The sequence below is a fragment of the Prionailurus viverrinus genome, chromosome A2 (assembly GCF_022837055.1).
Source record: "Prionailurus viverrinus isolate Anna chromosome A2, UM_Priviv_1.0, whole genome shotgun sequence".
Lineage (NCBI taxonomy): Eukaryota > Metazoa > Chordata > Mammalia > Carnivora > Felidae > Prionailurus > Prionailurus viverrinus.
The window spans coordinates 25,561,252-25,584,144 of record NC_062562.1 but is presented as its reverse complement, the minus strand read 5'-3'; the positions used below and the strand labels follow the sequence as shown (position 1 = coordinate 25,584,144).

The following is a 22,893-nucleotide window of genomic DNA, read 5'->3' as shown; positions in this document are numbered from 1 at the left end:
AAAAGAAAACTAATAACCCATCCAAACCAGGCTTTCCAATGCCTTAGAATAAGCCTTAAAACAAACAAAACAAAACGCCCTTTTTAAAATTGACACGAAATCTGCCAACACTGCACTTAAATAGGAGCTTAGGAATGGAAACTGTCTGCATGTTGCTGATCTAGATTTATTAAATTTATGTCATGTCATTGTGATCACTTTTACAGCTGTTTAGACTTATTTTCAATCACATTACTGTTCACAGAATTCACAGAATTCATTAACAAACTAGTATTTTACACCCAAGGGTCTTCAGTAGCACAGCAAGATAGACACGAGGCCCACGAGGTGCTTTTGTTTGATTATTTAGATACAGATGTCTAGAACATTATTGCTTTATTAGTCCTATTTTTAAAAATAATAAGTTATTCCCAGGAAACCCACCCTGCCGGGTGCTCTTCGCACTGTGACTGTTCTAGGCTCCCTCGTGATGGAGCTGATATGTGGGGGCCCATCAAACCACCCACCTGTGGTCCCCACTGCTCTGGCAGGTGGGAGGGCTAGCAGTGGAAACACACCCCTCCTCGCATGTTAATATTTTTCATAGCTTGCTGTTTCCCTCCCTGATCTTGCAGCTGACGAACTGCATTCATATAGGGGTCTCTAACATAAAACTTAAACTAGACATAGACAAGAGGGGCTCGGCAAATGGAGACTAATGCTCCTAAAACAGCCACTGACCATGCAGGGGAGGATGTTGAAGCAACAGAAAAACCTCGAGTCTCAGTCTGTGAGGGATGTTTTGAAAGAAAACGGTCTCGGTGATTAGGGTCCAAGGCAGCCGCTTTGCAACATGAACTTGAAGACTTCTGGGTAGATTTCATGGCTGGGTTTTCTTAATTTTGTTCCATGTGAGTTTCTACATTGTGAAAAATATCTTGGAGAGCTGCTCGTGGCTTCCGAAGCTCTGTGGATCTGTCGAGACTGGGGATAGGGGACTGGCTTCCTCAGGGACGCTGGCTCTCTGACCGCGTTTGGGGCAGGATCCCTGAGAAGTGGTGGCCGCGTCAGATTTTGGAGATGGGGGCAGATGCTCAGTGCCAAATGCAGGCTGCGGTCGTGGGGCCTCAGTCCAGCTTCTTGTTGTTGCTTGTGTTGTGCACAGAAGCTAAGAAGTCGACAATGAGCTTGGCTGTCTTCCGGGGCCTCTCCATCACCACTGAGTGCCCACAGTTTTCCAGAAGTTCCACCTGGCAGTTGGCAATCGACTTGGCCAGCATGTCTGCCCCAGACACGTCGAGCACCTGTAGGCAGGACGAGAGAGGAAACCAGATAGAAAAGACTCAGATGCCTGAGTACACGCTTTCAGGGAACGGAATGCCACCTGAAGCCTGGCAGGGGTGATTTGTGGGATCAAATCACTTCGGTGTCGGGGCTTGTGCCCTCTGACAGATATGACTGCATGCCTCACGTTTTCTTCTGCAATTTGGTGCTAGGAGTTTTGTCACTGCCAGCATTACTAAAGTGGAAATACACAGCCCCTGCCTGGTCTGGTAGGGAAGCCAGACTGGTCAGCAGGCGAGGGTTCTGTTGGGAGAGCATCCTGGGAGCTGAGAGTGCACAAGGGAGGAGGATTCATGGATGATGCGGGACAGGGGGGCACATCATGGCAAGAGCAGGAGACGGCAGTTAGCTTGGTGCTGAGACACGGCACGCAGGGAGTGGGAGTGAATGGTGGAGAGATGGGGTAGGGAAGAGGGGCCTATTCCCCCAGCCATGCTTGGGGCTCAGGCCTCCATCTGACAGCAGTGGGGGTCTGCGGGGCTATGTTAGGGATGGACATGATCAGTTCAGCTGTGGGAAAGACACATAAACAAGATGCGAGAGGTGAATGCTAATTATCCCAAGCTGGAGATGGGGGAATAGTATCTCTTTGAAGGTCTTCTGGGGGTCCCCAGAGCTGTGTGACTGAAGGCCTTGAAGTTTGTGAATAACGGGGAACGCTCTTCTGATATGAAAGCCACCACTCTCCAGGGCTGACCCTTTCCCAATAAGGCATTTAGTTTCATTGTGCTCTAGGTTACCTGGCCATTTACACCAATCCAGTGTTTCCTCCCCAACACCCTATGTAGTCTCAGATTTGCATTCGTTCCCTTTCATGGCTTTCACCTTCGACTCATCCCACGCAAGAGGACCCCTCCCCTCATCCTCAACACAAAAGCAGGACCCACAACAAACTAAAGTGCTGTCTGTTTTCTTTTTTCCTTAAAAATTGTTTTTAATACTTATTATTATTTTTTTTTTTGAAAGAGAGAGACAGAGTGCAAGCTGGGGAGGGGTAGAGAGAGGGAGACAGAATCTGAAGCAGGCTCCAGGCTCTGAGCTGTCAGCACAGAGCCGGATGTGGGGCTTGAACCCACAGACTACGAGATCATGACCTGAGCCAAAGCTGACGCTCAACCAACTGAGCCACCCAGGTTCCCCAAGTGCCTTCTGTTTTTGAGTTTCATTTTCATCAATCCAGACCATTAGAACCAAGATTTTCCACCCAGGAAGTGGAGCGACAAGCATCCCTCAGCCAAGGCACAGAGCACAGCAAAGTACCCCCGGGGCCACAAATAGGAGCAGCTAATGGGGAGCTTAGTGAGGGGGGCACCCTGCAGAGGAATCAGACACCTCTGTCTTCCCCTCACTCACAGGTAAGGCTGCCGTGGCACCTGTCTGAGCAGAAATAAAGTCCAGATTCTGTGGAAAAATACCCAGAGCAAATGCAAGTGGACTCAACTGGTCAAAGTATGAAAAAGTAGAAACTCCCAACTGAATATCCTACAGAGAGCTCAAAAATACCCACATGAGACTCTAGCTTTGACCCTGTTATGCTGGCCAAATCCAGCATTCCCTACAGTCACTCAGAGGTACATGCAGTAACAGCTGTGTGGACCCTCATGCACATCTACGGGAACCACACCAGCTGTTTCTTGGGCAAGACATTCATACAGATGGTCAAACAATCTTCATCCATCCCATTTCAGGCCAAGGCCAAAATTAGGGTGAAGAAAGTGAAGCACTGGTCTTGGGCACAAAACCTAAGCAGGCTCCAAAAAACTCAGTCATCAATATGGAGATTATTATTTTTTTAAGTAAGCTCCAGGGTGGAGCCCAACGTGGGGCTCGAACTCAAGACCCTGAGATCAAGAGTTGGATGCTTAACCAACTGAGCCACTCAGGTGCCCCAAGATGAAGATTATTTTAATGCAGTATTTAAAACAAACATTAATGCAAAAAGATCCATCATGAATAAAATATAAAAATTATAAAGATAGGATCTAACTTAGTTTGAGCCCTGTCAGGCATGATAATGTAAGTAGACCATAAGCTGCTGGAGGGTAGGGATCCTGTCTGTCTTGGTCCCTGCTATTTTCCCAGGGTCTAATATGGTGTCAGGCACATACTAGGTGCTCAATATAAATCTGTTAGCTGACTTAAATGCATAGGCAGTCAGTTAGTGGGTTTGTCCCTTTGCTAGTTTATTTACTTTTTTTTTTAATAAGGCATCTTTTTTTTTTAAGTTTATTTTTTTATTTTGAGAGAGCCAGAGAGAGGAGAGTGCTAGCAGGGGAGGGGCAGAGAGAGAGGGAGAATCCCAAGCAGGCTCTGTGCTGTCAGCTCAAACCCACGAAACTGTGAGATCATGACCTGAGTCAAGATCAAGAGTCAGATGCTTAACCAACTGAGTCACCCAGGCGCCCCTATTTACTTTCTAACTTGCTCACTCATTCACTGTGTACTCTGGGTCTCCTGCATACCAGGCACTGTGCTAGCAGGATGAAGGGACATGAATAGTAATAAACCTTGTGTATTTCCACAAGGCCCTCCCACTCCGTGGGACTGAACACAGAGGGGAAATACTTAAACTGCTATGCAGAAATCCTCTCAGGTTTAGTTGTGCAGGCTGTATACTGGCCAAATCCAGGGGGCATGACTGACATAAACAACAATGTGCATAGCTCCCTGCAGTCTACAGTACAGCAGCTACGGAACCTACAGGGGTCCAAAGAACAGGGAGACTGCATTCAGCCTGGAAGGGGCTGGCCAGTGACACCAAATGTTGATGATAGAGCAGGAAAAGAGCCAGATGCTTGGGAAGCAAAAGGCTATGAAATAAAGGGTCCCTAAAGCCTTTGCTATTTGGATTCTGCCCTGGGGATGGTCCATAGAACACACAGAAGATCTGATTGTATTTATAGCAGGCCCATGGAACGTTATGCTCTTTTTTCAGAACAAAATGGACTCCAGAGTCCTGGAAGAAATTCTGGACCCTAGCCAGAGGCCAACTATCACAGGCAAAGGACATGAGTAATAAACAACTTATTTTTGTGTAACTGGAGAAAGATCACCCTCATATGTATTCACTTAAGCCTCACATTCACCCTAGTAGAAGAGAAACACAGGATTTGGAGTGGCTGAGTGGCTTGCTCAAGGTCACGGGCCAATACAGGGCAAAGGCAGGGCTGGAACCTAGACTTTGTCTAAGCCCAGCAACCTGGTTTCTGCATTGTCCCCTTGTTGGTCCCTGAGAGCCCCAAATAACCTTTGGGGTTTCTAGAATGAAGAAAGGCCTTCATTGTTCTAACTTGATTCTGATTGAATAAGCCCCTGCTGGCCTACTCTGTGTCCTGCTTCTCCCCTCAGATGTACACAAAGCGTCTTTTAGTCCTTTGGCTGCTACAGAAGAGATCACGTGAGCCCTCCCTCCTCTCCATGCCCACCTCCCTGCACTATACATCCTTGACACGCCTGGCCGATCTGGGATAGCTGCACACTGATGCTATCACCGCTCCCTCCCCCCATGTGCTGGGCACACAGTCCTGGCTTCTCCTTCCAGGAGACCATCCTGACCTTAGAAAGGCTCCATTTCTGGGGCGCCTGGGTGACTCAATAGGTTGAGCATCCAACTTCAGCTCAGGTCATGATCTCGCGGTTCATGAGTTTGAGTCCCGTGTCGGGCTCTGTGCTGACAGCTCAGAGCCTGGAGCCTGCTTCGGATTCTGTGTCCCCCTCTCTCTCCACCCCAGCCCTGCTTGTGCTCTCTCTGTCTTTCAAAACTGAATAAACATTAAAAAAAAATTAAAAAAAAAAAAAGAAAGGCCCCATTTCTCATTGCCTCCTCTTCCTTTACATTTTAGAAGAACTCTGAGTTAAGATACAATTTCTAAAGAACAGTTGCAAACAAAAATCATAAATCAGTATGGAGGCTCTGTTATCGCTTGTGTCCCCCCTAAAATTCATATCTTGAAGTACCAACTGCCAATCCTTCAAAAGGTGACTTTATTTGAAAATAGGGTTGTTGCAAATGTAATTAGTTAAGATGAGGTCATAAGGGTGCAGGGTGGACCCCTCACTTGATATGATTGGCCCCCTTACAAAAATTTAAACACAGAGACACACAGGTATAGGGAGAATGCCATGTGAGGATGAAGGCTGACAGCAGGGTGAGATATCTATTAGCCAAGGAACACAAAGATCGCCAGCATCCACCAGAAGCTGGGGAAGAGGCATGGTACAGATTCTCCCTGACAGCTCCCAGGAGGAACCAAATTGCTGACAACTTGAACTTGGACTACTAGCTTCGAGAACCCTAAGACAGTCAATTTCTATTGTTTAGGCCACCCAGTTTGTGGTACTTTGTTATGACTATCCCAGCAAACTAATACAGAGCCATCTAATAAAACCTATTAAAACGTTATTATAAAAAAAAAATTTTTTTTTTAAAGTAAGCTCTATACCCAACGTGGGGCTTAAACTCACAACCCCGACTTCAAGAGTTGCATGTTCTACTGACTGATCCAGCCAGGCACTCCTAACACCTATTAAAATTTTAAAAAGCACTTGCCTTTTGACCCAGTGGGTCCACACCAAAGAATTCACACTTTGCGTATGCTCTCACACTCCACAAACTCATACCTGTACTGATGTTCACTGAGGTACTGTTTAATAGCAAAAAACTAGAAATTATCTAAATGACCATTAGTAGGGCACTAATTATATACACTGTGGCAGAGCCATAAAATGGAGTACTATGCAGCTGTTACAAGAATCACATAGGGGCACCTGGGTGGCTCAGGCAGTACGTGTCTGACTCTTGATTTCCACTCAGATCATGATCTCACCATTCACAAGATCAAGCCCTGTGTTGGGTTCAGTGCCGACAGGGCAGAGCCTGCTTGGGATTCTTTCTCTGCATCTCTCTCTCTGCCCTTCCCCCCACTCACTCTCTCCCTCAAAATAAATACATAAACTTAAAGAAGAAGAAGAAAAGGGGTGTGTAGGTGGCTCAGATGGTTGAATATCTGACTTCAGCTCAGGTCACGATCTCACAACTTGTGGGTTTGAGCCCCACAGTGGGCTCTGCCCTGACAGCACAGAGCCTGCTTCAGATCCTCTGTCTCCATCTCGCTGCCCCTTTCCTGCACATTCTCTCTCTCTCTCTCTCTCTCTCTCTCTCTCTCTCTCTCTCTCAAAAACAAACATTAAAAAAAAGAAGAAGAATGTAAACTTTTCTTGGGGCAAGAATCATTCACAGATGGTAAATCTTGGGGGGGGGGGAATGTTTGATGAGGAACAGGATATTTCAAAGTGTCTCCAACAGACTCCTTATCAGTTGCAAGGAGAGAAACAGTAACTCTACAATGAAGAAATGAGACATCTTAACCAGGCAATCAACATTAACATCATGAGGATGGGCAGAAGGACACTGTGTGTCCGAGATGTGAAATCTTACCATGCATGAGCTATTCCAGTGGTGATACAAAACCTGAGTTTAATCATGAGGAAACAGCAAAGTCAAATTAAGGAACATTTCATAAAATAACTGACCTATACTTTTCAAATATCTCAACGCCATGAATGACAGAGTAGGGTATCGGTCCATAATAAAAGAGACTGCAGAGACATGACGTTTAGTATGTGATCCTGGATTAGATCCTAGTTCAGGGAAGCAAGAGAAGGAGAAGGATTCCATATAGGACCTTGTTGAAACAGCTGATGAATTTGAAATATGGATGGTAGATTAGACAAAGGCATCACATCAGTGTTAAAATTCCTGAATGTGGGGAGCCCGGGTGGCTCAGTCAGTTAAGCATCTGATTTCAGCTCAGGTCATGATCTCACAATTCATGGGTTTGGGCCCCACATTGAACTTTGTGCTGACAGCACTGAGCCTGCTTCGAATTCTGTCTCCCTCTCTCTCTGCCTAACCCCCCCCCCCCACTTTGTTCTCTCTCTCTCTCAAAAATAAATAAACTTTTTAAAAAATTAAGAAAAAAAAGCAGGATTTAACCACTGGTCTTATCATTTTTGTGTGTGTATAGAAAAACTTATTACTTAAATACATGAATAAAAGTCAGGAAAATAAAAAAATATATATTAAAAAATAGAGCAGTAAATCTGTGTGGGCTGGTATGAAATGATTTCCAAGATACATAAATTCCTACTTATATGAAATAATAATGTGCAAAACAGTGCATATAGCATGTGTGAACAACTTACAGATAAAACTTATCTATGTATGTATATGTATGCTTAGCATAGCAGTAAGTAAATAATGGTCCGCTGCCTGTTTTTGGAAATAAAGGTTCATTGGAACTCTGCCAGGTCACTTGTCTGCATATCGTCTATGGCTGCTTTTGCACAACAGCAGAGCTCAGTAGTCGCGACAGAGATAGTCACAACTAAGTAAAAAATATTTGCTGCTGTCAATATCTGCCTAAGAAAATTTAAGAAATAAATGTAAGACAGTAAGAACTGCCTCAAGGAAATGGGAATTGGAATGTGGGATGGAAAAGAGATCAAATTTTCATCAGAAACCTTTTGGTATTCTTTTTTTAATGTTTGTTTATTTTTGAGAGAGAGAGAACACGCGCGTGTGCGTGGGGGAGAGGCAGAGAGAGCGAGAGGGACAGAAGATCCGAAGTGGGCTCTACACTGAGAGTAGAGAGCCCAATGAAGGGCTAGAAGTCCTGAACCACAAGATCATGACTTGAACCAAAGTTGGACACTTAACAGACTGAGCCACCCAGGTGCCTCTACCTTTTTGTACTCTTTAAAGTTTTTTGTAGGGGTGCCTGGGTGGCTCGGTCGGTTAAGTGGCCGACTTCGGCTCAGGCCATGATCTCGCGGTCCGTGAGTTCTAGCCCCGCATCGGGCTCTGTGCTGACAGCTCAGAGCCTGGAGCCTGCTTCAGATTCTGTGTCTCCCTCTCTGACCCTTCCCTGTTCATACTCTGTCTCTCCCTGTCTCAAAAATAAATAAACGTTAAAAAAAAAAAAATTAAAAAAAATAAAGTTTTTTGTACTATGAGGCTACATGGCTTTGATAAAAGTAATCTGTAAAAATGATTTTAAATTGCCTTTCATTTTAAAAGATCAATGTCATTGCTCTCAACTCAGAGAATGACATCCCTCATAAATATCAGCACCTGACCCAGGCGTGTTCCATCTCTTGCTGGTATCAGAAACCAGCCGATGAGGCTCACTTTATAAATGACCTCTTGTTTTTCCTCAAAGGCCAGTGCAACTGGCACAGGTGGCCCCAGGGACACACTACATACCTGGTCTTGTTTTCCCCAAATGATCTGCGTTGGGACCTTGATCTTGTCCATGTTCTGATGGAGGGAGTATCTTGACTTCTCACTGACGATTTCCAAAAACACTTCAGAAAAGGAAAACAAAGTGAGCACATGCTGGGTACCCACTGCAGAGTTCAGGGACAGGCATTGAGTCCAGGCCACCACTTTCTGTGGCCCCAGAAAACTATCAAAGGGGCTCCAGAAAACTATCCAAGTCTCATAAATGTAAACTAGAAGAGCCAGCCACCCATAAAGCTTCATTTGTCACGAGCAAAAAGCTTAAACGGCACTACTTACGCTTTCGGTAGAAGTTGTTATGAGGGATTCGGACGTCAACAAGGCCTTGCAGGATCTACAGAGAAGTGACCCATAGTTAGAAGGCAGGAGATGATTTGTTTCCTTGGGCCCCCCAGGGCTCTGGGTCAGTGAAGGAAATAAAGTCCAGCAATTTACAGCATTGGCATTGTCAAGGTTTTAAGGCCTGGTCCTCCAAATTCCCACAATGTAGTATGCATTGTAATTGACTCAGGGTCATATGATGCTTTTTCCTTTGTAATTAAGGAGGAACGTGGGTAGTACTGGGAAGCCAAAGCATGTAAAAAACACCTGAGATGGGGTCACAGCCACTTCATCTTGAGATTCTCTGCTAAGCTTAAAACACAATCTGGCTGGAGATAATATCAAATAACTGTTTAATAATATCCACATGCAGAACAAGGTCTATTAAAAAAAATTAAACTATTGGGGTTGATGAGCCTCTTGAACAATAAAGAGATAAACTACTGAGAAAATTCTGGGAAGGGTTCCATAGTCCTTTGCTTATTATTCAATGTTATCTTTGTCTTCCTTGCGGAGGGCTGGAGAAGGCTGCAGCCAATGTGGGCAGGCCAGATCTCCTGGACCCGGAATCCTGACCCAGAGACATGCTACGGGCAGAAGGAACACAGTCCTCCTCTTCCTCGTGCCTCAGGAGTTGAAGTAGAGTACAGTCTTCACATTAGCACTGGCACTCATCTACCTGGGAATGGTTCAAGCCCCTTAAATGACTCTATGAAGTCCTGTGTGCTGACTGAAGTGGGAACATCCAGCCAGAACTGCTCTAAACCAACCGTCTGGAGCATGACTAGAACCTGACCATTCTGGAAGTAGAAGCCTAGAGGTGAGACCAATGGCAAGCTGTCCAACACACTGTCTCAGCATCAGCCATTTTCTTTGCTCTACTATTTATCTTGCCCCCATGTATCTATCCATCTTGCATCCTCCACCCATCCACCTGCTCTACCCATTCTGCCACCTATCCACCTATCTTGCATCTCTGACTCATACGTGCATATATCTATCCGTGCATCCACCTACCCCGCATCTACCCATTCGTCCAACCTCCATCCCTGCTTCATGCAGACATCCATCCAACCACCCTGCATCTCTGAATCATACACCAATATATCCATCTATCCTGCATCCACCCATCCATCCACCTTCCATCCCTGCATTCTCCAGGCAATCTCCCATCCATCCATCCTGCACTTTTAATCACCTAAGCATATACAGGCGTCAATTCATGTGTCCATCTACTCCTCTGCATCTACTCACATGTCCATTCTCCATCTCTGCATTGTCCGGGCATCTTCCCATCTTCTGGCCCACCCAATCTATACCCAGGACCTATTTGATGCAAGCACTGTGCTAAAGGCTGCGGCGGTGGGGGGGGGGGGGGGGGGGGGGGGGGGGGCTGATAAAACAGCCAGTTAAAACAAAATTCTTGATTTTGCTGAGGTTAGAGTGGAAAACACAGGCAAGTAAATAGACAAACATAACAACATGACACAGAAGGCAGAGTGCCTGATGCTCCTTGTCTCCTAGAAGGGAAGACTTTTAGAGCTGCCGCTTACTTTCTCCCAGTGTTTTCATATCCTTGACAACTCAAAATGTGGAATTTTCTTTTTTTTTTAACGTTTATTTATTTTTGAGAGAGAGAAAAAAAAAAACAAGTGGGGGAGGAGCAGAGAGAGGGGGACAGAGTATGCAAAGTGGGCTCTTTGCTGACAGCAGCAAGCCCAATGATCTGCGAGATCATGACCTGAGCTGAAGTCGGATGCTCAACCGACTGAGCCGTCCAGGCACCCCAAAACACGGAATTTCCTAAAGCACTGTTTAACTACTCTAGACTGGGAAGAGATCACAGCTGGGAGGGGATCAATGCAAGCTCACAACTAAAAAAAGGATATCAGGGATAGAACATACCCCAGAAGCAGACTCTGGGTGCTTCTACACCCCTTAACTGAGTCGTGTTCACACCATCTGAACAAAGCCTGTTCCCTCAACTCCTAGGAGGCCCCACCCCAAGGCAGAGTCCAGTTCCTACACTAGAAAAAGATTAGTTGCAGTTATGAGACTGAACCATGCATTCTTATCTCTTGGTTCCCACACCCCTTCCCCAGATTCACAGCTTCATTCAGACGGTGACCTGCCACAACATCCTGCTGATGGCTCTAACCAGTCGCTCAGCTCTACCTGTATATCCAATCTGCACCTCCAACTGTCTGCTTGACATCTACACCTGGAGCCCTTACAGACAGCTTGAATAAGTCCAAATTGGAGCCTGTCCCCAAGACCCACCCTCCCTCTCTCCTTCCCCTACTCAGAAAATGCTGCCTTTATCCAACTCAAGTACCAGAAATCACTTGTGACTCCTCACTGTCCCACATCCTCCACTTGCAATTTGCCATAAGTGCTGTCTGTCCTTCCTCCAAAGCATCTCAGGTCTCTAGTCTCCACTGCCACTGCCTTCGTCTACACTACTGTCACCTCCCAGGTCACAGGAGGACCCCAATGGTTCTTTGTTTCTGTTTGAGCTCCCCACAGTCCTTCCTAGAACTCCAGGCTCCTTCCCATCACCTGTTGGGTCCTGGGTGATCTAGCCCAGTGGTTCTCAAAGCGGTTTCTGCTAGTCCAAGAGGTCAAACTATTTTCATTGTAATGCTAAATATTACTTGCTCTCTTCAATTTCATTCTCTCAAAAGCATTGTGCTTCTCAGAACCTACTTGTCGAGGGATAGTGTCATCATACTGATTACGAGTGCCTGTAGGTATGTTCTCGTGTTTTGCATTTTCTGAGTTTTACTTTCTGATATGGTAAATGTCAATAGTCAGAACCCCCATAAACAAAAGCTCTTTGGGGGGTTCTTAATAATTCTTAAGAGTGTAAAGCAGTCCTGAAATTTAAAAAAAAAAAAGGAAAGAAAAGAAAAAGAAAAAGAAAAAGAGAAAGAAAAAGAAAAAGGAAAAAGAAAAAGAAAAAGAAAAAGAAAAAGAAAAAGAAAAAGAAGAAGAAATCTCTGCTGTAGCCCTTGCCTCCCTCCCTCCCTCTCCCTCTGGGCCCCATTCACCCAAGCCTCCTTCCAGTGCCTTAAACTTACCTATGTTTTCCCCATCTCTGCCTACGCTATTTCCTTAAAGAGGTTGATCAAAGTCTCCACTGCCTCCCTGCTTTCAATCACTATACACCAGCTTCATTTCCTCGATAGAACTTACCACAGTTTGTATTTGTTTACTTGTTAGTTGCCTGTCTCCCCGCCACCCCCCTCCAGGCCAGTGTCTGCACAGGTGCCTTCTCGGTCTTACTTCTTCACCATTGTGCCCAAACACAGTGCCTGACATGTCACAGGCACAGTACAGACATGCGCTGAGTGACTAAATAGATGAGTACGAGATGCAAGAACTGTGTGAAGGAAGCCGGCCCTGGACGCCCAAGCCTCTGGCAGAGGGCAGGCAGACTGCTGCTGAGATCACATTACCTGCTGGGGCACCTTGAAGCGGACGTAGGAGCAGAGCTGGAGCATTTCACTCATCTCTTCTGGAGTGGATGGGATCAAGGGGATCTTCTCCATGGCGGCCGAGTCCTGCAGTTCTTTGAGCCGCTGTATAAATTGATTATCAGTTGAGTACTGCAGGCCTGTGGGATTCAAACCAAAACAGCTTGGCAATGTATCTCCCTTCTTACCAACTCCCATTTTAGAAGGAAACCTCCAATATTGGCCCAGAGCTATATTTCAGGTGTTTTTCACCAAATTTCTTTTTCATCAGTACTGCCATCCTTGCTCAAGGTCAAAACCACACTCTGAGAAACACAGAAAAAAAAAAAAATCCTTCAGGATATTTTAGGGACTGGTTACTCAAACTGTGGTCCATGGACCAGCAGCACTGGAAGCCCATAAGAAATGCGGAATCTCAGCCCTTCTCCTAAAACTCTTGAATCAGAATGTGCACTTTAACAAGATGCTGGGGAGGCATATGTATGATAGAGTTTAAGAAGCATTAGTTGATAAGACAACTTGCCTGAGCCCCTGCACATTCATATCGTTAAGGGGAAGGCTGGTAAAATACATGAAGGAAAGAAAACACAGGCCTGGAATGACTGACAACTCCTTCCTTTGGCCTGGACCCACTTAGTAATCTCTTTTTTGGGGTCAATACGTATACACAGTGAAAGAGAGACCCCTTCTGAGCTGTCTGCCATGTTGCCCTCCACACAGTCCCTCCTTGTCCAGATCATTAGGTGTTCACTGAGACTGAACGGCCTTGAGACTGACCATCATTTCCTATCTCCCTGGAGCAAGACACAAGAAAATTCACATGAGCTGATATGCACAGGAGGGCAAAACTAATTTTCACTTCCAACACTGAGCAAATGTCTAGATGTTTAACTTAGCTGACAAGCTACATTTCAGAAAGAAAGGCAGTGACATCAATAGTGTGCTGCAGAAATCCACACTTTATAAATCTCCTATATTCAGCAATTCCTTTAAAGCTAGCATGGGCATCGTGTGGCTTTTGTGATGCCATGGGGCAGATTACACGATCTATTTCCTTTTACTTTAAAAATAATCCTAGATTAAATGTCATGTGGTATCCTGGACCGGATCCTAGAACAGAAAAAGGACATTAGTGGAAAAACTAATGAGATCCAAATAAAGCCTAGAGTTTAGTTAAAAGTACTGTACCAGTGTTGGTTTCTTAGCTGTGACAAATTTACTGTGGTAATGTGAGCCGTTAACAATGGGGGAAGCTGGGTAAAGGGTATATGGGACTCTCTGTACTATCTTTGCAACATTTCTGTAAATTTAAAATGATTTCAAAGCAGGGAGCACCTGGGTGGCTCAGCTGGTTAAGCATCTGACTCCTGAGTTTGGCTCAGGACATGATCTCACAGTTTGTGAATTTGAGCCCTGCATCAGGCTCTGTGTTGACAGCATGGAGCCTGCTTGGGATTATGTTTCCATCTTTCTGCCCCTCCCCTGCTTGCTCTCTATTTCTCTCTCAAAATAAACTTAAAAAACTTTTAAAAAATGTAATTATTTCAAATTAAAAACAAGTTTATCTTTTCATTTTCACACACAAATAATCTTAATTTTAAATTTCCAATTGAAACTCAGGTGTCAAACTCTTCTCTGAGTCATACATTCAAAAAAGCCAGTTAGATCTGATCTTCCACAAGCGATCAAAAATCTAATAACTTCCACAGGAGCTGCTTTTCCAGTTCTCAAACTTTATTATTAAAAGCCCAAATGATTTCAGACATGGTGCTTGGGAAAAAGAGAAAAGAAAACACTTCGGGAGTTTACCTTCAATTTTAATGTCCTCAACAGACCTGAAAATGACTTTGATAACTAAAATATTTTAAAGGTCAATTTAGTTAGGTTTCAGTAGAAGGTTCAACTCATGGTGGGTTCTAGCAGATAAAGGAAGTAGTAGGTAAGAGTCACATAAAAGAAGTAGTGGATGTTAAAGGATTTCCAAAGAAGCCACAGTTTGGGCTCTAGAGTCAGACATCCTAGGATCTCTTCTTATCCTGGCTCCAGCATTAACATAATTTCTTTGTGCCTCAGTGTTCCCACCTATAATACTATCTTGATCTGGATAGTAAATGCACATGTAAAAAGTCATTGAGATGTACACTTAAAATTTGGGTGATTTATGGGGCGCCTGGGTGGCGCAGTCGGTTGGGCGCCCGACTTCAGCCAGGTCACGATCTCGCGGTCTGTGAGTTCGAGCCCCGCGTCGGGCTCTGGGCTGATGGCTCAGAGCCTGGAGCCTGTTTCTGATTCTGTGTCTTCCTCTCTCTCTGCCCCTCCCCCGTTCATGCTCTGTCTCTCTCTGTCCCAAAAATGAATAAACGTTGAAAAAAAAATTTAAAAAAAAAAAAAAAATTTGGGTGATTTACTATGTGTAAATCATACTCCAAGAAAGTACCAGAGAGATGGGGGGAGGGAGCAGAAGGAAAAAGAAAGAAAAATTAAGATTTTTTTTCTCTAACACATTACAAATCCAAGTTTGAAGACATATAAGAAAAATGAATTTTAAAAATCCAACTTCAGGGGCGCCTGGCTGACTCAGTTGGTAGAGCATGTGACCCTTGATCTTGCAGTTGTAAGCTCAAGCCCCATGTTGGGTGTAGAAATTACTTAAAAAAATAAAGTCTTTTTTTAACTAAAATCTTTAAAAAAATCCAACTTTAGAATGTAATTTCTGGGGACATATTACAGCTCAAGTTGACATATGCATATATACATTGATTGAAAAACAAAAAATAAGGCTTATTATTTTTTTTATTTTAGAGAGAGCACACATGCGTGCCCATGAGCAGGGGAAGGGCAGAGTGACAGAGGGAATCTCAAGCAGGCTCCATGCTCAGCACAGAGCCTGACACAGGGCTTGATCCCATGACCCTAAGATCATGACCTGAGCCAAAATCAAGAGTCAGATACTCAACTGACTGAGCCATCCAGGCACCCCTGTTTGTTGATTTTTTAAAAAAATATCTTGTTATGTATCAAGATTTCTAAGTTTTCATCAAAAAAGGAGAAGCATGAGAACAGCACTTTCACCTCATAAGGATATGACAAGAATTAAATCCATATAGGGAACTTAGCTCTTAAGAGCTCAATAAATGTTGGATATTAATATTATTGTTATATTTCAAAGTACTGTATTTAAGTGCTGCAAAGTACTATACACATTTTAATTAACCACCTTGAATTCTTTGTGGAAAAAGGCTGGCTCTACATTTTAAACATTAGCATGTACGACCCAGCAATTTATCCAAGGGATACAGGTATGCTATTTCGAAGGGACACATGCACCCCCATGTTTATAGCAGCACTATCAACAATAGCCAAAGTATGGAAAGAGCCCAAAGGACCATCGATGGATGAATGGATAAAGAAGATGTGGTATATATATGCAATGGAGTATTACTCGGCAATCAAAAAGAATGAAATCTTGCCATTTGCAACTACGTGGATGGAACTGGAGGATATTATGCTAATGAAATTAGTCAGAGAAAGACAAAAATCGTATGACTTCACTCATATGAGGACTTTAAGAGACAAAACAGATGAACATAAGGGAACGGAAACAAAAATAATATAAAAACGGAGGGGGACAAAATTGAAGAGACTCATAAATATGGAGAACAAACGGAGGGTTAAGGGGAGGGGTTGTGGGAGGGGGCATGGGATAAATGGGTAAGGGGCATTAAGGAATCTACTCCTGAAATCATTGTTGCACTATATGCTAACTAATTTGGATGTAAATTTAAAAAAATAAAAAATAAACAAGTTAATAAAAAAACACCTAAAAAAAAAGCATGGTTACGATTATGGTTATACAACTACTGTTTGGTTACTTATCTTTAAAGCACTGTATATCTCTAAAGTAGACGTTGAAAAAAATGATTCTAAAAGACAGCCATAGCAGACACTGCCATCTGCTCCCTAGAGATTCAGACCCTGCTGTGCTCAAGTCACACATGGGGTTATTTTAGCCTTGTAACTCACCAGCAGGGCATACAAGACTTAGACTGCAGACATCTGAAGGGTAGTAAGCAGCATATACCCCAGCCACGTGGCCACCCATGGAGGTACCTATCAGGTGGAAGGGTTTTTTGTTCAGCTTGAGGCATTCTACAAACTAGGAAGAGAAAAGAGAAGGAGGCTTGGTTATATAGCTGTAGTCAACAACAATAGGGATTACATAGCAGAAAACCACTGTACCTCCTGTGAGGACAGCTGACAAGGTCTATTAGTGAAAGGGGGTCTGAAATCTACTGGATCCATTATTCAGACAAGCCTTATGGCATATAATACTCTTTACCTGACACAGGTGATTGAAGGGTCATTTATAAGCATAAAACCAACAAGAATTCTCCTAATTCATGAGCCAGCAAACTTTTTTATAAAAGTCCCAAGAGAAAATATTATTTGCTTTGTGGGTCATATGTTCTCTGTTGCAGCTACTCAACTCTACTGTTGTAGCACAAAAGCAGCCAGAGATAATACGTAAATGAATAAGCAGGGCTGTATTCCAAGAAAACTTAGCTTACAAAAATAGGTGGCAGGCCAACCACAGTTTGAAGACTCTTGCCCTAATTTAAAGCCCTTTCCATCCATCTAACCATCCATTCATATGAAAACCAACCTGTCTATTCAACCATCCTACCATTCAACCAACCATCCACACATCTCAAAAATATTTATTGGATATCTATTATGTACGAGGAACTATGGTCAGCTCCTGAGGATACATCAAAGACCCCAAAAGATAAGGTTCCTGACCTCATCAGAATACACAATCTAAAGGGGGGTGGGGTGGGTACAGACATTAAATAAACATCCTCGGGGTACCTGGGGGGCTCAGTCAGTTAGCGCCAACTTCAGTTCAGGTCATGATCTCACAGTTTGTGATTTGAGCCCCGCAGTGGGCTCTGTGCTGACAGCTTGGAGACTGGAGCCTGCTTCATATTCTGTGTCTCCCTCTCTCTCTGCCCTGCCCCTGTTCACACTCACTTTCTCTCTCAAAAATAAATAAACATTAAAAAAAAAATCCTCATCTGGGGAAAATATGTACTGTTAATCTGAAACTTACAGACTATTAAATTCTGAACTGGTTCATGAGACTCATGATTTTGAAAGCTCAGCCAGAGGGAGGCTGAAGCTAGATGCTAAAATAGAACAAAATGCAAAGAGCACCCTCCCCATCCTCCACAACTAGGCAGAGGGGCTATCATGATATTGTGTCATGTAGGTGGTAAGCAAAAAAACAGACTCTAGGGAAATGATCTTGAGAATTATAAACTCCTTTTTCAAGAGCTAAAAAAAATGTCCATACCATATTTCTTGAGAAACAACTAAAACAGGCTTAAAGGAGAACAATATGCAATAGGTCCTGGCCCTCCACAGCTGACCAATGATACCATTTGGGTGCCATTTTGTTTGTAAATATTTGCAGACAGAATGGATTAGAGACTGGTTACAAGTCAGCATGGAACTCTCTTACCTGCTCTCCAGGCTTGGGCATGTGAGGTGGGGAAGGCCCAGTCTGAGCAATTTTGGTAGAGCTTCCGGCTTACCTGGTGTATCCTCTTTACTTGACCATCTATGGACAGGTCATCCAGGGAGGACCGGGTGGTGCCCTCATGTCCCGGCATGTCCACGCAGACCAAGTGCAGGTTCTTTGGAAGGAACTGAGGACACATGGGTGCAGAGAATCAGTATGTGGTGTGCAGGACATGTCTGCCCACTCTTCTAGGGAGGTTGCCCCCACTTACCAAGTGACCTGACAGCCATCCCTGAGGATGGTGGGCCTACGCCACCCAGTGTCTTACCCCAGTAACATCTGATACAAGTACTGCCAGTAACCTCATAGGGAGCAGAGGCCCCAAAAGATCAATATACAGGTGGGAGGGGACTCAGGAGATGTCTGGAAAAGGGGGACAAAGGTTAAGGTAGTAAACTGGAATTTCTTGTTTTCTTTTTTTTTTTAATTTTTTTAAACGTTTATTTATTTTTGAGGCAGAGAGAGACAGAGCATGAATGGTGGGGGGGATCAGAGAGAGAGGGAGACACAGAATCCGAAACAGGCTCCAGGCTCTGAGCTGCCAGCACAGAACCCGACGCGGGGCTTGAACTCACGGACCTCGAGATCATGACCTGAGCTGAAGTCAGACGCTAAACCGACTGAGCCACCCAGGTGACCCTCTCATTGTTTCTCGATGCCAATCGGCATCTACTATCTCCTTCTCCTTTCCCTCACCCCTTTCACACTTACTCAGTTATGCAGCCACTGACTTGGAACTAAAAAATAAGCCTCTGTTCTCCCAGAACACAGCCAACTGGAGCAGCCCCAGAGCCAACAAAAGCAAAGCTTTCTCTAAGAACCATGACTGTCTGATCACCCTACCTCTGGTTTCAACTTTTTTTGTTTTTTGTTTTTTGCATTAATGTCTAAATCCTGGGATGATTATTATCCTAAAATACCTTCCACTTATATTTGTGCCACTTTGAACCAGGAAACTGAGAAACATCAGTTACCAATAAACAAATATCCAGTTACATAAAAAACATCTGAGGGGCATCTGGGTGGCTCAGTCGGTTAAGCACCTGACTCTTGATTTCAGGTCAAGTCATGATCTCACGGTTCAAGGGTTTGAGCCCCACATGGAGCTCTGCACTGACAGTGCAAAGCCTGCTTGGGATTCTCCCTCTCCCCCTCTCTCTCTGCCCTTCTCTCTCTTGTGTGCTTATTCCTCATTCTCTCAAAAATAAATAAATAAATAAATAAATAAATAAATAAATAAACAAACAAACTCAAAAATAAACAAACAAACATCTGAGTTGGGGCAGGAAGCGAGAGGTTCATTAAGGCATGGGGATGCCTGTCCTTCCAGTGGAATCTGGGGATGAGAACACAAGGAACTACAGGATGTGTGAGCCCTTTCCCCCTCATGTAGATCATACTTGGAATCATTCAGGTATAGTTCTGCTTGAGGTGGGAGTCTCTCCCAGCCTCCACCTGCACCACCTGGTCCCTCTGACCAATAATGCAAGTTGCCACACCCAAGGAAACCAGGACAGAAGGTGAGCAATGGGGAAAACCAATCTCAGGAAAGCTGCTAGATAAAGATGGTTTCTCTAAATGACTCAGGAAAATTAAAAAAGAAAACAAAAACGAAAGTAGAAGGAAGGGAGGAAAGGCAAGGGAGAAAGAGAAGAAGAACAAAAGGGAGAATGAGGGGAAGGAGGAGGAGATACTTGGAGTATAAAAGAATAAATTATTTTGAGGCACCTGGGTGGCTAAGTCGGTTAGGCATCCGACTTCGGCTCAGGTCATGATCTCGCAGTTGGTGAATTTGAGCCCCACGTCTGGCTCTATGCTGACAGTTCAGAGCCTGGAGCCTGCTTTGGATTTTGTGTCTCCCTCTCTCTCTGCCTCACCCCCACTTGCACTCTGTCTCTCTCTCTCAAAAATAAATAAACATTGAAAAAGAATAAATGATTTTGTTAACCTGATCTTGATAATCATGACAAATTCTGAGAGGAAGGTGAGTGTCAGAAACCTTAAGAAATATTCATGAGATGAAAGTATTTCTAGGGTACAGATTTTACAAATAACATTCAACTCAGTAAATTTTTTCTGAAAAGGATCTGAATAATACAGTTGACCCTCAAACAACACAGGTTTGAACTGTGCAGATCCATTTATACATGGATTTTTTTCGATACAGTATAGTAAATATATTTTTTCTTCCTTATCATTTTCTTAATAACATTTTTTCTCTAGCTTACTTTATTGTAAGAATACAGTATATAATATATATAACATACAAAATATGTATTAATCAACCATCTATGTTATTGGTAAAGGCTTCTGGTCAACAGTAGGTTATTTGTAGTTAAGTTTTGGGGGAGCAAAAAAGTTATACATGAATTCTTGACTGCATGGTAGGTGGGCTCCCTTAACCCCCATGTTGCTCAAGGGTTACATGGATACTGAATTAGTTTTAAGATGATTTGAGCCACGGTTCTGGGTTCCCTTTGCTTTCCATCATTGCTGATGACATCACATGCAAGTGGACACCCTTTTCTTTATTGAGTGACCCCCTCTTGAGAGAGAAGAATCTAGAACTGCACCTTGACCACACTGAGCCACATATCCTTATGTGCAGAGAATCCATGGAGCATGAGGATGGAAGGTTTGTGCCCCGGCCTGCCCCGGAAAGAATAACAGAACTGATAATCTTCATGGTAAACATAGCAGACCTGCATGCCCAACGTTCTCCGCCAGTACCTGGGGAGGAAACATAAAGGTGAAACAAAACCAGCAAGCTCCAGAGAAGTGGTTTTGGAAGGGGCACATGCCCTCTTCCCCATATGTCCCTGGGGTCCCCCACCCTCAGGGAACACTGAGTGAAACCATTCCAGGAAGCACCTTAAATGAATATTCTTGTATGTAATTTTCTAATAACCTCTAACTAGGAGGAGAAAAAAGAGTAAAAGAGTGTTTTCTGAAGAGGCATGATATATAATAACCTCTTGTTGATATATATATCTTTTTGGCACTTTAAATGGCGGTATGACGAAGGAGTAGGTGGTGAGATCTTTCTAGGTGTCTGATTGGCCTTTCTTTGCCTTGCTTGCTTGAGCTACAGCTGAATTCGAAGTAGCTGGTGGCAAGGTTGGGAAGAACTCCAGTAAGGTCAAGACAAAGGCAGGTTCCTCTCGTAGAGAGCTGGCTTGCAGTTCCTGGTGGGTCATACTCATGGACACCTGAAATCTAGGACGAACAGCCATGGACGTGTGGGCACAGCTGCACCATGTACAATGCAGCCATCCTGGAGTAAGTACGTCACCGCAGAGGGGCTCTGACTGGCAGGAAATGATCAAAAGACTTGAAGGTAAAGCATATTACCACTCATCACTTGCAACTTGCTATTTGTGGAGATGAAGAATTAGACTCGCTCCTTAAGGCTACAATTGCTGGTGGTGGGGTCACATCCACAAATCTCTGATTGGGAAGAAAAGGCAACAGAATACTTGTCCAAGGATGCCTGGATTCCTTATGATCTCAGGACTAAACACTCTTGACAGCTGTCCAGTGTTGGTGAGTCCAGTGGACTCCGTCTCTGTGAAAAACACAATTCTGTTCTTTTGTAATTCTATTTGAGCAAGTAGGAAGTTTAATTAGCTTTCCAACCAACCAAACTTCTGCTTTTGAGTCTTAACCTTATTTAAGTGTTACTGTGGCTTCAGAGAAGCTATTGATTCTAAAGTATTTTGATAGAGTTGACTGGATTTTATTTATTTAAAAATTTTTTTAATGTTTATTTTTGAGAGAGAGAGACAGAGCACAAGCGGAGAAGGGGCAGAGAGAGAGGGAGACACAGAATCCAAAGTAGGCTCCAGGCTCTGCACTGTCAGCACAGAGCCCGACGCGGGGCTCAAATTCATGAACCGCCAAGATCATGACCTGAGCCGAAGTTAGATGCTTAACTGACTGAGCCACCCAGGCATCCCTAGAGTTGACTGGATTTTAATTGTGATGTAGAAGTCATAGTAACAAACATTTTGTTTTATACAGACATTATTTCCACTCTGGTGGATAAGCTCAATAAGGGTCATATCCCTCTACCCCAAACATACATACATACACATGTATTAAAATATGTATATTTTAAAATATATATTAACATATATATTATATATATATAAGTTGGTTTCTTCCCCCTAGAGATTTTGAGAGTGAGAACGTGACTGTTAAGAACCATCTGCATTGGTCCTCTGGTTTTATTCCTCACAGCATATGGCAGTTGGTTGGAAGCTCAGGTTCTGTTGGTTATGTAAGACTTGGCAGTGCTGGAGTTTGGCCCGAATTTGATTTCAATATGGAATTACCATCAAACAAATGTAACTCTCTGCATGAAGAATCTCGCCGAGATGAAAGATAATTAATTCAATCAGAGATTCACTTTGTGGTATATTTTGCACCAGAGAGGTAGCCAAGTCTTGCAGAAAGCAAACAGCCTAAGCTGAACGGTGGTAACTAACCCTTGGTATAAAATAAAGGACGAAGGGGATGAGGATATACATGCATATTTACTTGCATCTACATACACAAAGCAAGAGAGCATACACAAGACACTATCAAGATGAGTATCTGGAGTGGAGGTGGGATTATAGTGAGAAGTAGGTGGAAAGAGAACAGGGCCAGGAGGGAGACTTTCATTACTTTCTTTTTTCAATGAATGCATTGCCTATTCAAAACATTAAAAATAACATTGGCTAGCTTAAAAGCTCTTATGACAGAGCAAGCATATGTCAAAATTCTAAACCCTGGCACCATAAGATGAGTTAGTTGGTTCGTTCGTTCGTTCATTCATTCATTCAATCATTCATATCACAGCTCATTCATTTATTAATTAAGTGATCTTTTTAAAAACTTAAATATAGTGT

General features: G+C 43.6%; 1 protein-coding gene across 7 annotated transcripts in view; it reads right to left on the bottom strand.

Annotated features, from left to right (window-relative positions):
* Positions 1–146: 146 nt before the first annotated feature.
* Positions 147–22,893, bottom strand: part of ABHD6 (abhydrolase domain containing 6, acylglycerol lipase) — a 62,946-nt gene continuing 40,199 nt past the window's right edge. For 5 of the 7 annotated variants that reach the window (XM_047826091.1, XM_047826081.1, XM_047826117.1 and 2 more), the window contains 7 exons: positions 20,575–20,731; positions 18,015–18,128; positions 16,444–16,576; positions 12,403–12,560; positions 8,903–8,957; positions 8,588–8,688; positions 147–1,283 (listed from right to left, as the gene is read on the bottom strand). In XM_047826091.1, coding sequence (XP_047682047.1) covers positions 1,107–1,283; positions 8,588–8,688; positions 8,903–8,957; positions 12,403–12,560; positions 16,444–16,576; positions 18,015–18,128; positions 20,575–20,731 — 895 coding nt within the window. In that variant the 3' untranslated portion in view covers positions 147–1,106. Of the gene's footprint in view, positions 1,284–8,587; positions 8,689–8,902; positions 8,958–12,402; positions 12,561–16,443; positions 16,577–18,014; positions 18,129–20,574; positions 21,567–22,893 lie in introns of all 7 variants that reach the window. The other 2 variants (XM_047826136.1, XM_047826126.1) reach the window with 2 other exon arrangements.